The following is a 15,754-nucleotide window of genomic DNA, read 5'->3' on the forward strand; positions in this document are numbered from 1 at the left end:
AATGGAATATGCTAAATTCATCTGGGTATATTGGCCTACTCAGTGGGCACCTGGTAAGTGAGCTGGTCCAGGAAGAACTTATAAGAGTGTCCTGTACTTGCTGTATGCATCCAGTGTAGGTTGGAGGAAAACTAACAGGCAAGCAAGTACTGAGTTTTCAACAATACAAGGCATGGCCAAGATCAGGGCTCACTTGGGCCTTAACTGCTTTCTTGTCTGGCTTTTCTAAACCACCCTCCCGCTTCTCTGTCCTGGTTTCACTCCACATCCAGCAGCTGCTGTGCTGCTCAGGGCAATGCTTACCTGGGGGAACGAGCTGGCTGGCAGTCAGGTACTTCTTATCTGAGAACATGGCAGTCCAAAACTTAATCATTATGCTTATATCTTCACGAAGCCTCTTTTCTCCTTGAGTAGGAAACTTTGGTGGACAACTTCAAATAATCACAAGAGGGAAAGAGCTGAGTGTCTGGAGTCAGAGACTAGAAACTATTCACAAAGCAATGAGAGCTGATATAAAAATTCACTTTTTTTTTTTTTTGAGGTTAGCCCAAAGCTCACCAACAGCAAGGCTGATGTCCCATGGGAAGTGAGGCTATCCTAGTAGCTCAGGCCTGTCTATCACATCACTATCCTATGCTCTCTGCTTAGCTTTATCTACATAGCTCAGACTGCCTGTAACTCCATGTATATTCCTATATACTGCAGGGTGGCCTTGATCAAGACACTCTTGCCACACAGCCTCTAGATGGATCAGACTGTAGGCATGCCACCATAGATGGCTGACATTTATAGCTTCTGGTGAGTTAGTATGCTGTGACAGACAATAACTTAGCTGTTTACATACAACCATACACCTTACATTTGCAAAGACTCATGCAGCTGATATTTGCAGGTTTTTTTTTTTAAATAGAAATCATTTATATGAACAGGAAAAATAAAAGGTATATAATTTATCTCTCTATCTTTTCTCAAGATAGGGTTTCTCTGCCCTGGCTGTCTTGGAACTTGCCCTGTAGACCTCCAGCTCAAAGATCTGCCTCTGCCTCTACCTCCTGGGATGAAAGGCATACATCACCATGCTGGGAATATATTTTTTTAATTTGTTGGGAATATTTTTAAAAATATATATTTTTTCAAGACAGGGTTTCTCTGTGTAGCCCTGGCTGTCCTGGAACTCACTCTGTAGACCAGGCTGGCCTTCAACTCAGAGGTCTGTCTGCCTCTGCTTCCCCAGTGTTGGGATTAAAGCCTCACATACAGCTGGGACTGAGGGTATATGCCACTGTGCCTGTCTGCTCTTAATTTAGACAAATAAAAAGACCAGAACCTCCAGTTAGAGGCTGTTCTGTCACCTGAAATGGGTGCTGGGAACTGAACTCAGGACCTCTGGAAGAGCAGCAGGTGCTCTTAACTGCTGAGCCATCTCTGCAGGCTTGCTCCCTGTCCTTCTCTCTTACTTTCAACCCTTGTTTGACACGGATTAGTTATGGCTGCTGAGAGAAGCAGGGGTAAAGGGTTATTGCACCAACATGGGCAATGAATTAGTTACAGAGCCACTAAAGAAAATATCTGTGTCTTCCAGGAACTATTAACTACCCAAAGAGCCTCAGAATCAGGGGTTGTGAGCCCCTCATCTCTTAAATTAACTCAAGGAACAATCTGCACATATTCCATTTGGCTCCTGGCTCTGAGTACATTCCTGAGGATATTACAGTGTAGTCATACAAGGACTACTGAATGAGGTTGGTGAGCAAGAACCAGGTAAACTATGTCCTTATTATGTAAGTAACTTGGTGATATAAGCTGGGTTGCAGCTGTTTCTGGGCATGTGCCCAATACAGCTGGAGGTAGTACCTGAAATAGTCAAAGGCTGTTGAGTATATCTTCTCTCGAAGCACGTTTCGAATGGTTGCATTTGGAACCACATCAGCATGCAGGAGGGACAGCCCCAAGGTCAGCAGTCTGAGAGAGATTACAAGGTTGGAGCCCTGGGCAAAGGCTGAGCCTTCAGGGGTATATATGTTCTCCTAAGCAAACCCCAGAATCCCTGAATATAAACCCTATAAACATTACCAGCATATCACCATTCAGCTGTTCTCTCCCCACCGTCTCTCCTCTCTCAGACAAAGTCTCATGTATTCCAAGCTGGCCTTCAGTTCTCTTTTGGAGTGTTGGGGTAATCCTGAATTTCTGATCCCCTTGCCTATGTCTTTTAGGTGTCAAGATTATAGTGTGTTTAAATAAAAAAAAAATCTATGCATGGGTAAAGGTGTTGTACAAGAAAGCTCTAAAGTTAAAATTTAGGTAACTAAAATACAAGTTTTCCCTGTTCTAAGATGGAGCTAGCTCATTAGCTCAGCTCTTCCATGGACGTGCAGATGGTCACGTGTTGGGCAAACCCACTCTGCATTCGTGCTTGGGGATGTGGTTTGTAGAGTGCTTGCCTAGCATGCCTGATGCCCCGAGTTCCATCCCTACCTCTGCAAAAAAATGGGTATGAAAAAACATTTTTAAACAAAATAAAGCAAACCATGCTTCATTCTTGTTGAGAGGAAATCAAATGAACTCTATGATGTTCTGACTGGGCCAAGACTCCTAGGCTCACAAACAGTCTGCAGTTCTGTCCCCATGGGACACTGCTATGATTTTAATCCTAAGGGGTGGTGGAGAGGGTTATGTGTACGGTTTCTGCTAAACAAAGCCCCGAGCAGGGTACGAGACATAAGTAGGAAGGTACTGTTCTGCTCCTGCCTACACTGCTGGGGTAAGACAGTGATGGAGGTCAGGAACCAAGTTGGTGGGTAAGACACAGTGCTCTGCACAGGGAAAAGCTAGGCTATCCCACACAATCGAGTGGCAATGGGGTTTTTCTCAAGGGCCAGATCCCAGCTACAGCCTGACAGTGACATGGACCCTGTGGAACAAGCATGTCTACACGTAGCAAACAGGGTGACCCAGATCCAGGGGCAAGTAGCTCTAGAGGCTCAAGTACAGGTGCAGGGTCATTGTAGACAGTCAGGCTAGGCCTAAGGCATGGTGCAAGATGAATAGAATATAGCACAGCCACTTTACAGAGGCTGTCTATACCAGCAGAAGTATAGATGCTAGCTTCTATGCTACTGAGTCCTAGGCGATGGCCTGTGGTGGGGAGTAGATCACAAGGGAGCTTAGATATGAGGAAAAAAAGAGGTCTGATCCACCATTGCAAGGGAACAGAGACAGCAGAGAAAGGAGGAGGGCAAACTGATGTTTCTGAGTGCATCTGGGATTAGCCAGCTAAGCCTGAGTGAGGGCTGAGCCTTTGTGGTAGTGCAGGCAGAGGCATTTCTGTGATGGCTACATGCTACTGAAAAGCAGCAACAGGAATCATTTTCTATAACTTGTTCCCACTGCCTTTAGAAAAGTATCAGTCAGTGACAGACTAGGTACTAACAAGAGGACTGGCCCCTCTCTGTAGGTGGTTGGAGAAGTGTAGTTCTAATGGGCTATGAGGCCATGGTCTGGAGTTCAGGGGAGAGAAAGACAATACCTGGTAGAAGCAAGAGCTTCTACCATGCATTGGTGCTGGTCAGCCAGCCCCTCACAGACAACAGCAGAGGCCATGTTCTAGCAAGCAGGACTGTACTAGGGGACAGGGGTTGGGGAGCCTCTTAGCCAGCCAGCGGATCATGGTCTCATGCCCTCTACAAGTCTTCTTGATCGTCCCAGGGCACTGCCATAGGATTTACTCTACACTGCAGAGCAGCATCGCAGGACATACCCACCCACCCCTACCATGATCTACACACTACACATGTGCCCTACATGCCAGTAACAGCACACTCAGGTGCCCCAGAGAAATAGGGTCCTCACTTGAAACGTGGTCCAATGGCTGCCACATGCCTGTTCATGCTCCCCCTGGCTCCACCAATATTGAGGGACATGGAGCGCTGCAGCAGGCTTGAGAAGATCTCCACCTGGTCAGAGCTACAGTACTTGGCAATCTCAAACCGCTGGACCAGGAACTGTGGAAAGTAAACAAGCTGTGTAAGTTGTCACCCATTCTCTCAGGTCAGGGCCCCTAGACCAGCTGGTGCGCTGGGCTGACCCAAGTGTCCCCAAGGCTGTCCCTACAAAGCTCAGCAGAGCTTGAGGGTAGGCACATACATCGATCCAGATGTAGTGAGGTGTCACTTCGGGGGGACAAGGTCTTGGCTGACTTGCTTCTGATGCTGCCAGGGGGTCTGCTTCCTTTGTTTCCACAGAAAAGAGGCCGAACTTCTGCTCTACTGTCATGTGCCAGGCTCCTGCCATCTCCCGCATAAACTGCAAATTGGAAAGAAAGGTCAGTGCCTCCAGAGAGTAGAGGGTGGGTGGCTGCTTTGTTTTTGAATTCCTGAATAAAGCTCAACATGTAACTTATGCCTGTGACCCCAGTATTCAGCAGGCTGAGGCAGGAGGACGGGAATGAGTTCAAGTTCAGCAGGGGCTACATACAGAATGAGATGCTTTCTTAAAACAAACACAAAGTAAAACTGTACTGGATGAAAATAGAAGGCAAGCAAAGTAAGGAGCAGCGGCCCGGAACCCACGTCTCAGGGGAGCTACTCAAGTCTTTGTATGCTTCCTCCAGCTCCCCACCCCCAACTGACTGTCAACACAACTCATGGGCCCAGCAGGGCAGGGAACAAGGTGCAGCACATCTTGGTTAGCATGTCCCTAATGCAGTGCAAGCCTTCCACAGGCTCTATCCTGGTGAAGCTTGGAAAGAATTCTGAAAACTTCCTGTGTTAAGAGCAGCAAGTACCACATGCAGGATTTCCAAGCCACAAAGGTAGGTCTTCATTAGCTTATCAGATTTGAGAGTAGCCCAGGAAGTTCAAGGGAGGGCAGGCTGTAAGTGTCAAGATCAGAGTCATTCCCTTGACCTAGTCATACTGATCCAGGGCCCTTTCTGCTTTGAGCTTGGAGGGTTGCCCAGATAAAGCACAGTAGTGTGTTCTGGAAGAAGTAGGGGCTAAACAGAGGAATGGTTACTATTTTACCCTACAGAAGCACCAGCGATGCATGGGTTATGCAGGCTTTGGTTCCCTTTCTAGCACCATTACCTACCCTCTTGCAAGACTTGGCTCAAGATGCTGGGGATCATGAGCACTAAAGAGCAAGATGGGAGTCAACTAGGCAAGGCTCAGGAGAAGCCCAGGCAGGCTTTATAAAATGACACCTCTCTTCTGCTATTCCTCGTGATTCCTGAAGGCACAGATGCCATTGGGAGGCCATGAGGGTGAAGACAAAGGCCTTTCATGCTAAGGTAGCATCGTTATAGGTGGGAAATGAAGAATATCAAGGAGCTATATACCCTGCTGTGGCTTCTTTCGGAGTCTGGCTTCTGCCTACTGTTAGATGTATTTTTTATGGTAGAAGTTGGGGTACCAAATTGGTTGGAAGTATAGGAAACCCCAGAACTGATGGGATAAAGTAACCAAGCAAAGGCTACGCTCCCACTCATTTGTGTAAGATCCACTTCTATGATAGGGTCTCCCAGACTCTGGGAACAAACAAATGTGGATGGTCCAAGATATAAGCAACAGGCAGCATACTAAATCTGAGAAAGCAGCAGTATGGTGCAAAGAGGGAAGGTGTTTTAGATAGGGTGGCCAGAGAATGCTGGTGGGATGGAAGAGAACATTGGACACAAGTCCTAGAGATGGTCAGCAGTGACATTCATCTAAGTAAAGGAAATGGGATGCAGCTAGGCAGAAACAGCCTGGGAGAGCAGGAGCAACAGGATCTAGTAGAGCTACAGCAGGGCAAATGAGAAGACAGAAGAGACAGAGGTAGGTGCAGGTGAGCTTCAGGGCCAGAACAAGTCAGTCAGTCTAAGTGAGGTGGGAAGAGCAGCAAGAGGCCTGGGAATCAGAGAGATTCAATCCAGTATAGTTTTTACTGCATGCTCCTATTGCATGTATACAGGACAGTATGGAAGCAGGGAATGACATATTCCTGTAAGTTTTGGGCATTTGAATACTTTGTCCCAGGTTAGTGGCTGTCTGAGAAGGAGTAGGAGGCATGTAACTAGGGCAGGAGAGTTTTGAGGCTCGTATTTGAACAGGTCTCCAGTTGGTAGCATTGTTTAGGGATGTTATAAAACCATCATGGGTGTTGAGAGTGTACAGCCTTGCTCCATTCTAGTGTTCTCAGCTACCCACTCTGGCACCTGCTGCCATGCCTCTGCCCTCTGGAATCATCAGCTAAAATAAAGACTTATTGCACAAGTCTAACCATGGTGTTTTATCATAACAGGAGAAAGTAACTGACTCAGTGGGGCTGCCCTAAGGTCAGGGGAAAGACAAAGGAGGCTAGGGCCACAAATGTAGCTGGAATGCTGGGATGTGACCAAATTTTGGGTCTATTTAAAGGTAAAAAGATAAAGCTAACAGGGCATGTTCTGGGCCATTTGTAGGAAGTGTAAGATGTCAATAGCAGCCTGGTCTACACAGAGATAAGACAGGTACAGCATTGTCAATAATGTGGTGTCCAAAACAGGGGGCAACTGGATCTCTACAGCCTAGGCTTTTCTGTGGTGCTGGGAACTGAACCCAGGACCTCATATGCTAACAGGTGTTTCTTCCACTGAGCTATATACTTAGAGTGGATTTTTTTTAAACCAAACAAAAAAAATGTATTTTATGTGTATGAGTGCTTTGCCTATAAGTGTGTATGGGTACCATATGCATGTTAGTACTGTGAACTAAACCCAGATAAGAACAGCAAATACTCTTAGCTGCTAAACCATCTCTCCATTCTTTCCACCTTTTTGAGATAGTCTTAGTAAATTGTTCAGGTGGGATTGAATTTTTGATCTTCTTGATTTAACTTTTTGAAAAGCTAGCTTGATCATAAAGTTAGGCCACTGAGTTTGACCCTACCAGCTGGGATGCTCACTAGCTAAGCACATGGTGCTTGGTGGCAGGAGATGGCAGTGCCAGGAATGGAGGTGCTAGCAATTCTGTAGGTGATGCTGTCCTGGCAGGCAAAAGGAATGTTAGGGCACACCTGCTGAGAGGTGCTGACTGAGCCTACCCTACCTGCTTTTTTTTTAGGACAAGGATTTACTGTGCAACTCTGGCTGGCCTGGAACTTGTTCTGTAGTCCAGGCTGGCCTTGAACTCACAGTCGCCTTTCAAGTGCTGGGATAAGAGTATGTACCACTATGCTCAGCCATGAAGCTTCCCTGGGAAGGAGAGTCCATAAGAGAACAGTTACATTCCTACCATAGGTACTTTTAGGACCCACAGCCTGGGGCAGCTCCACCGTCCTTGCCGCTAAGCCTCCTTAGTGCTTCAAACCACCTACCCTGAAGATAGACTATAAGTTCAGATATTCAAGGGTACCGGGAATCCAAGATGCAACATGAGGGTTGACAACAGTAGTCATGACCTGTGAAGTTGAATCAGTTCTAATTCTCTGTGGTTAGGCTCTGTGTGAGGGCTGTGGCTCTACAGGGCAAGCTTGACACAGCAGGGAAGAGACCTTACCTCAAAACCAAGTAGGCACATTACAAATAATACATGGGGGTGGGGCTGGAGATATGTTCACAGGTTTGTATCAATGGTTACTATTTGAGGGGTCCTGGGTTCTGTTCCACACACCCATATGTTAGCTCCCAGCCATCTCTAACTTCAATTCCTGGGGATTTGATGCTCTCTTCTGACCTCTTTACATACAAGACATACATGAAGTACACAGACATATGTGCAGACAAAATAACTATATACATTAAATAAACAAACAAAAATAAATGTATAAAAATACTGCATAAAAATTTCCTTTAGGGGGCTGGTGAGATGGCTCAGTGGGTTAGAGCACCTGACTGCTCTTCTGAAGGTCCGGAGTTCAAATCCCAGCAACCACATGGTGGCTCACAACCATCCGTAATGAGATCTGACTCCCTCTTCTGGAGTGTCTGAAGACAGCTACGGTGTACTTACATATAATAAATAAATAAATAAATCTTTAAAAAAATTCCTTTAGACTATGGTATATAAGATGTACATGATACATATATGAATATGTGTCTTACATATGAGATTCGTTTCCCATAAAATGTATTTCATTCTCTACATGCAAGTATCCCATAATCTGAAGAAAACAATCCAAAATCTGAATTAGCTTCTGTGCTAATCATGTCAGATAAGAGGTACTCAACAAGAATAATCTTGCCTGGAGGCTCCATGAAAAATAACTCTAGAAACACAGACCTAGGGCAAAATGGCTGATTCCATAATTAGCAAGTCTAGAAAGCAATTACTCCCAGTCAGCTCTGACATCAGCAGGTGTAGAACAGACAGCCCTCCAGCCTCACAAGACACTGCTCTCCATTCCGAGCCTCCCATATATAGTCTGTACCAGCCACTCCGACATCATCATCCTTTTTGCCACATACAGTGTTCTTTCTGGAGACCAGAGTTTAGGCGAGTGACAGTGTCCAGGGTCACAGTACTCACTGGTAGCACAGCCAAGGCAGCTTCTCTCCCACATGCAATCCCACCCACACACAGAGCTAAGCTAGGTCAATGTCCTACCGGCACTTCCACTCCATTCTTGCCAGCCAGCAGCCACTCCCAGCAGGCTAGTGCAGTCTCCATGCCATGCTCATTGAACATTCGGAGGGGACCCCAACACAGATGATGAAGGAGCTGTGGATCACAATCTGGAACCAAACACAAATTAGTCAAGGGCTCCTGACTCTGGCTGGGCCTGAACATGGGTTCTCTAGGCTGTGATGAAAGCCAGTCCTATCTAGGGCCAATAATGCCTTTTCATCAGAGATTTCTACTAGCAGACCGCCTGTTCCTTCTTTGACAGAATTCCAGGTTATCAAGGATTTCTAAGCAAATATTCACTTAGAAATGAACCCAGAATTCCATGGGCCTTGTGCCTGTTACCTTTGCTGCTAATGAGCATTGCCGTCAATTTGAACATGGCTTGTGTATAGTGCTGAGGATGACTGTGGTCCAAAGCTGTGATCAGATCTTGGACCATCATTTTGTTCAGGTCAGACATCTGGCCTGTGGCACCTGAGAACCGAATCATTCCATGTACCTGTGAAGAAGTACGCTTATTAGCAGCTGTGCACTGAGTCCGGCCTCCGAGTGAGACCCTGGCTACCAGCTCACTCAGCTCACAATAGGACTGGCTAGACTAGAGCTCATCTCAGTGGTGCCGTCATTGAGCACAGTTCCAGGAAATATATGGTGGCATTTTCACCAACAATGATTCTTGAGGATGGAGACATAGTCTCATCAGTGTACACAGTGTTAAGCTAGGGCAAGGTTTATGAATATAAGCTAGATAAATAAACTTCCTTCACAGTCAAGTAATGACTCAAACAACAAAACTGCTTCACTATCTTTTCATATATAATTTTTTTTTTTTTGCAAAAAGCGTTACTTTCTTATTCATATACTAAGGTATCCATGAGATATGACTCTTTCCAAAAACTAAACCCAGGGCTTAAGGCAGACTTTCTCCTTCCACAGCATCATTCAAAATGACATAGAATAAGCTCTCTCTCCAGTTCTCAGCATGAGGTTAGCCTATGCTGAGTACAAGACTCACAGAAAAGCAGCCACTGGACTGAGCAAGAAGCACAGTTCAGGGGGAGGCGAGCCTACCCTCAGAAGACTACTCTGATAAATTTCATGAGATTTCAGTCTCCACCTTCAGTGTCAACTAGATTTGAATTTGTGGAAGAGAAAACTGAAATCTGACAGGTGAGTGATTTGGTTGGCCTGGAATAAACTCTGAGTGAAAACCCTGTGTGGAGCCAGCAGACATGGTTCCTGAACCTCCTTCTGACAAGTTGTTTAGCCTCAGGAGCTGGGTTTCTTTACCTGTAAGTGTCCAGGAGAATGCGTGACACTCCACATGCTTGCTACTACATAACAAATTGCCCTGGCATGCCTGAGTGTGCCCAATGATATCACTTTCTTGCAGAGGTGCTAAGTAGCTGCCATAAATGCCCTGGAATGTGATACTGAGCACTAGCACCCAGGCTCCTCGAGGCAACTGAAGTGAGTAAATTCCACATCGCCCAGATCCCTCTTTCGCATTCTACTATGAAAGAGCTAAATAGCACGAAGTCAAGATGCTCAGAACAGTGCTGCATAAGAGCAAGAGAAGTACCTCGCCGGCATAGCGGTTGCGCAAATTCAAGGATGCCATGAAGTTGGAGTAGTCTTTCTTCACACAGGCCGGACGCTCAGTTAGCTGAGTTGCCTATAGACAGGTGCAGAGAGCTGTTTTAGAATCTGAAACATATTTTTCTTATGTCAAACCAAAGCTCTGGTAAGACATCAAGCTCTGATACAGACCATTCAACCTTCAGTGCGCCGAGCTAACACGATCACTAGACATCGGCATGCCTCATGGAAAAGTTTTATTTTTTTTCCCCGAGACAGAGTTTCTCTGTGTAGCCCTGGCTGTCCTGGAACTTGTTCTGTAGACCAGGCTGGCCTCAAACTCAGAGATCTGCCTGCCTCTGCCTTCCAAGTGATGGGATTAAAGGTGTGTGCACCTCACATAAATAACTCTGGTCTCCACATTTGTGTATGAGAGATATCTCTTTTAAGAATGTGGAGTTGGGGACTATAGAACAGAGGCACCTTAGCCATGATCTCAAGCACAACCAACAAACAGAACAAAAAGCATCCTTTCCTATTTACCAAGAATCTAGTCAGCTGGATGTAGTGGCCCACACCTTTAATCCTAGCACTTGGGATTGAGACACAGATGGATCTCTGAGTTTGAGGCCAGCCTGACAAGCCAGGGCTTCATAATGGGATATTCTAAAACAAACAAAAAGCCAAAACCAAAAACTAAAACTAAAACAAACAGCAACAACAACCCAAGTGTCTTCTCCTTACTTATAATCTATAACTTTCTAGGACAAAGATGAAAATCCTTCCAGCAAAACAGGCCCTTGCAAGCTAGCTGGCTAGTACCTAAAAAGAGCACTTGGCTTTAAGCTCTGCTCATATGGTCTCCAAGTGGTGGAGAGCTCAAGGCTGGGGATCCGATCCTGAAACAGGACACTAAGGTAGAGAAAAGCTTGGAAACAAGAGAAGGGAAACAAAGAAGCCCCAAACGCTGAGATCTGTTTGAAGCATTTGAAGATTACAGAACAGTGTGCTAACAGTCTGAGGCCCTTCTCCCTTCCCAGCCATGAACCTGCAGTTTCCTGCAGTGGTCTCAGCAGAGAGTAGCAGATGCAGCAGCTTCCATTTCATGTTATCATATGGTAAGAGGAAGCTCAAGGTGTCTCTGCAGCTGTCTCCCTCTGCTCCCTTATCCAGTGAGAGGGAAGGGCCAGAGTCTCAGCAATCCTCGGGGATGCAAGTGCTGATGCCTGGTGCAAGCTGTACCTACACGTGGACATGCCTTCCTTTCTTCCCAGAGCCTCTCTTAAGCCATGTACCTAAACACATCATTAATAACTAAGGGCCACATAGAGACACTCTTTCAAACCAAACCAAACCAAACCAACTTTGATACAATTTCTAAATCTGCTTCAATTCTGTTAATCCAGAAATCCCTTTCAGCAGCAAAGCTACAAATCCTGGCTAGGCCTGAGCTGAGGACTCTAAAATTCTAGGGGACTTGTTCAGCCTGAGGAAGGTGACTGTAGAGCTGTGTCTCTGTCCTCTAAGTGCTGACAATGTACTGTGTACTGTTAAGAGTAAAGGCGGCCGGGCGTGGTGGCACACGCCTTTGATTCCAGCACTTGGGAGGCAGAGGCAGGCAGATTTTTGAGTTCGAGGCCAGCCTGGTCTACAAAGTGAGTTCCAGGACAGGGGTACAAAGAGAAACCCTGTCTCGAAAAACCAAGCCCCCCCCCCCCCCACAAAAAAAAAAAAAAAAAAAAAAAAAGAGTAGAAAGGCCAGTGACAGCTAGATGTGCGTGGTCCAACTGGCCACATCTGCCAAGCCCAATGCCTTCAAGCAAGTTTACTAACACCAAGGTACAAGCTCCCCGGTGACAGAGCCACAGACCTTCCCTGGGGATAGCTCAGGCCCTTCACCAAGAGCTCTTTTCTTGGCTTGGTGATGAAGACCTTCTTCCCTTCCTTGTAGTGCCTTACCTCTGCCCCCACACAGCACATTCTATAGCCCACCTATAGTCCACCCAGAGGGCAGAGCACAACACACATCTGGCAGTATTCTGGGTTCATATTGAGTGTGTGTATGTGTGTGTGTGTGGGGGAGCATGTAGAGTGAAACAGCCTATGCTGCAAGGCCAGCCTATGCAGCTAATGAGGCCAGCACTTTATTAGCAGGTGCGACGGTCTGTCCCATCCTGACTTAAATTCCAGCCTAATTTAACTGTGAAACTACTGCTTTTGAATCTAAATTAATCTTAAACAAAACAGGCCGGGAGTGGTGGCGCACGCCTTTAATCCCAGCACTTGGGAGGCAGAGGCAGGCGGATTTCTGAGTTCAAGGCCAGCCTGGTCTACAGAGTGAGTTCCAGGACAGCCAGGACTACAGAGAAATCCTGTCTCGAAAAACCAAAAAAAAAACAAACAAACAAACAAAAAAACCCAAAACCCAAAACAAAACAGATTAAGTTAGGGAGGGGCATGTGTGTATTTGAGCACCTGCAGGAAATAGAATCATGAAGTCCAGTGGGTATTCCAGACCAGCAGTTCTTAACCTGTAGGTTGTGACCCCTTTGGAAGCCCCATATCAGATATCCTGCATATCAGATATTTACATTACAACCCTAACAATAGCAAAGTTACAGTTATGAAGCAGCAACAAAATAACTTTATGGCTGGGAGTCACCAAAACATTATAACTGCATTAAGGGGCCCCAGCATTAGGAAGGTTGATTCCAGACAAATTTGACTATGATATAATGCTGTGTATGTCTGAGAAACCAGTTTCTTTCCTCTCTATAGATACTAGAAAGTCATATTTCATCAATGTATCAAATTTTACCTTCAAAAATCTACATATTTCAAAACTTAATCTCAACAGAGAAATGCCTGTTTGTATGGGCACTTCTTCTGGACCCTCATCAATCCCCATCTGTCAACAGATAGCCTATATACCTCACAAATGTGTGGGATATGGGAGCTGAGGGGCCATTCATGAAAATCTACATATGGACTGAGTCCTTCACCCTATCACAGATAAGGGGCTCACTGTTCCATAGGATATTTACACATACCCCAAGAGTTGTGTTCTGCTTGTTGTAGCCGGCAAAATGAAGGATGCTCTCAGTGGCCATGGCCAATCCTGTGTGCTGAGACAGTCCTGACACCCAGTTCTGATGCTTGTTCAGATATTCCTGAAATCAAAGAAAGCAAGCTACTTCATTGACATAAAGGAAAACGCTAGAAGCATAAAGCAGCAGATCAGATACCAGGCTTCAGTGCAGGATCTCCTCTGACTTGCCAACTGTGGGACCATCAAGGAGAAGACCTTTTCATTTATAAATGAGGAGGAGGAGCCCTGATCTCTGAGTGGCTGTTGGCATGATCTATCTATACGAGGACCATTCGTGACTGCAAATATGCAATCTGGCAAGTGTTCTCTCTGCCAAATGCTGGAAAACAAGCTGTATCGCTTCAGGCCGGCTGTGAACATGTAGATTTCTGTTTTGCTAGGGCAGCACTTTGCTACTGAGGGACCTGTGAAATAGACACTGGGAACCAGAGCAAGTATCTGAGCACGTCTGTTGGCTAGCAGGAGGGCACCAGTGATGCAGGATACTTGATCACACTGTGAATCCCAAGATTGTGTTATTAACTTAAAAAAGCCTGCTTCTTGTTGTGGTGTGGCTCAGCCCTTAGCACACACCTCTGGCTGGAATACAGACATGCCCTTAGTATACACCTTTAATCCCAAATCATGAAAGTAAAACTAGCTTTTAGAAGGAAGCATCTGTGTTTGAAAGTGATGTCTAACTGAGTGGCAGACAAAGTAATGAATCAGAGAAAGATTTGACAGAATAGGCCTGGAAAGATGGCTCAGTGGTTAAGAGCACTGTCTGCTCTTCCAGAGGTCCTGAGTTCTATTCCCAGCAACCACATGGTGTCTCAAAACCATCTGTAATGGGGATCTGATGCCCTCTTCTGGTGTGTCTGAAGATAGCTACAGTGTACTCACATACATGAAATAAATAAATAAATCTTAAAAAAAAAAAGTATTCGACAGAATAAGATATTCCCAACTCTCACGAAAAGAGAGAAAAGAAAGAGATGCAATTTAAGAGAGAAGTGCGAGAGAGCAGGGGAGAAGGGGGAGAGGGGGAGGGGAGGGTGAGAGACAGAGAGACAGAGAGACAGAGAGTGAGTTGGTTTTATGAGGACAGTTATAGAGAGACAACAAGCTAGACACAGGTAAAGATAGAAGGAGCTAGAGAATGAGAAGGAGCCAGACTAGAACATATTGCCAGAGTTAGTATGAGGCCAAGCAGAGCAATTCAGGAGAAACTGAGAGATGCCAGATTGAATCAGTCAGCTTGGAGAGGAGTTTGAGGCAGAACAACTAAGTTGAAACCGCCAACTAGAGATCAGAAAGAACTAGAAAGGGCTGTGCTTATTCAGGAGGAAGTCTCAGAGGCTGAAACATTGTAGGCCTAGGTTAGCAGACAGAGGCAATAAGCATCAGAGACATAAATCAGGCACATAAAAGTTATTTTTACACACCAGAGCAGAACAAGAGGAAAAAGAATGTTTTTACTCTTAGAATGACATATTCTTATCACCACAGGAGCAGTACAAGAGAAAGCACACAAACACACATAATATTGCCAATTGTTTTAGGAATTTCTATAGCTGGGGAAATCCATCTATGATCAGACTCTACAGTGATAAAGACTGAGTAATGGTTAACTTTAAAAACCAAATCAGACTTGCTACTAAGACTGGACCACTGTGGTGGCACCAGGAGGAGAGGGACTGGAGGTGGCTGAGGCTCAGGAGCATGGGCAGGCAGTGAAGCTGGTCGGTGAGAGCTGCATGAAGCCAGGGGCTCAGAGGGATGACTGCTGGGCAAGCAGAGAAACCAGGGTGTGCTGTGCTTGGTAGAAACATTATGACCCTTTCAAGCCTCCTGATATTCCCTTTTCTTTTCTTTCCTTTTCTTTTCTTTTTTCTTCTCAAGACAGGGTTTCTCTGTGTAACCCTGGATTGGAACTAGCTCTGTAGACCAGGCTGGCCTTGAACTCACAGAGATCCACCTGCCTCTGCCTCCTGAGTTCTGGATCAAAGGCATGCACCACCATTCAGTTTCTATTTTCTTTTTAAGGTTGTTTGTCTAAAAAAATTGCTGGAGTAGATGACCTCTATCTACTGATTCCTTTTTGTTTCCTGAAACCTTTAGGCACGAAAGGATTCCTGTTTTCATTAGTATCTATGGCTCCTTTCCTCTACATGACATTAAACCCGATATTTCTTAAATATTAATGATTTGGCAAAAAAAAATTCTGAAGACTTCCAGTGGATAAATATTAAAACTACACAGTGTCAAAGTGTGGCCTTTATAATCAGGTGTGGCTTTGTCCTCCTCTGTGTATGAATCTGGGTCCAGGTGATCCCTCTTTCAGCATTCCTCAATCCTTGCTGATCAACCCCTTTGCAGAGGGAAATCCTAGGCACAAGCCAGGGATTCTTGCTCAGGGCATTTCAAACTGACTCTCAGCCTCTCAGAGCCAGCTGCTTTAGCCTTTAAACCCAGCACCCAGGAGGCAGAGGCAGGTGTATCT

At 45.6% G+C, this 15,754-nt stretch overlaps 1 protein-coding gene across 5 annotated transcripts in view; it reads right to left on the minus strand.

Moving 5' to 3' along the window:
* The window catches only part of Pi4ka (phosphatidylinositol 4-kinase alpha), a 125,964-nt gene that overhangs the window by 18,788 nt on the left and 91,422 nt on the right, over positions 1–15,754 (minus strand). For 4 of the 5 annotated variants that reach the window (NM_001001983.2, XM_030249069.1, NM_001373955.1 and 1 more), the window contains 8 exons: positions 13,214–13,333; positions 10,168–10,260; positions 8,928–9,084; positions 8,565–8,692; positions 4,147–4,305; positions 3,853–4,004; positions 1,855–1,962; positions 304–431 (listed from right to left, as the gene is read on the minus strand). In NM_001001983.2, the coding sequence (NP_001001983.2) occupies positions 304–431; positions 1,855–1,962; positions 3,853–4,004; positions 4,147–4,305; positions 8,565–8,692; positions 8,928–9,084; positions 10,168–10,260; positions 13,214–13,333 (1,045 nt within the window). Of the gene's footprint in view, positions 1–303; positions 432–572; positions 1,494–1,854; positions 1,963–3,852; positions 4,005–4,146; positions 4,306–8,564; positions 8,693–8,927; positions 9,085–10,167; positions 10,261–13,213; positions 13,334–15,754 lie in introns of those variants that run through there. The other variant, XM_006522036.4, reaches the window with a different exon arrangement.

This window comes from Mus musculus, chromosome 16, assembly GCF_000001635.26.
Source record: "Mus musculus strain C57BL/6J chromosome 16, GRCm38.p6 C57BL/6J".
Taxonomy (NCBI): domain Eukaryota; kingdom Metazoa; phylum Chordata; class Mammalia; order Rodentia; family Muridae; genus Mus; species Mus musculus.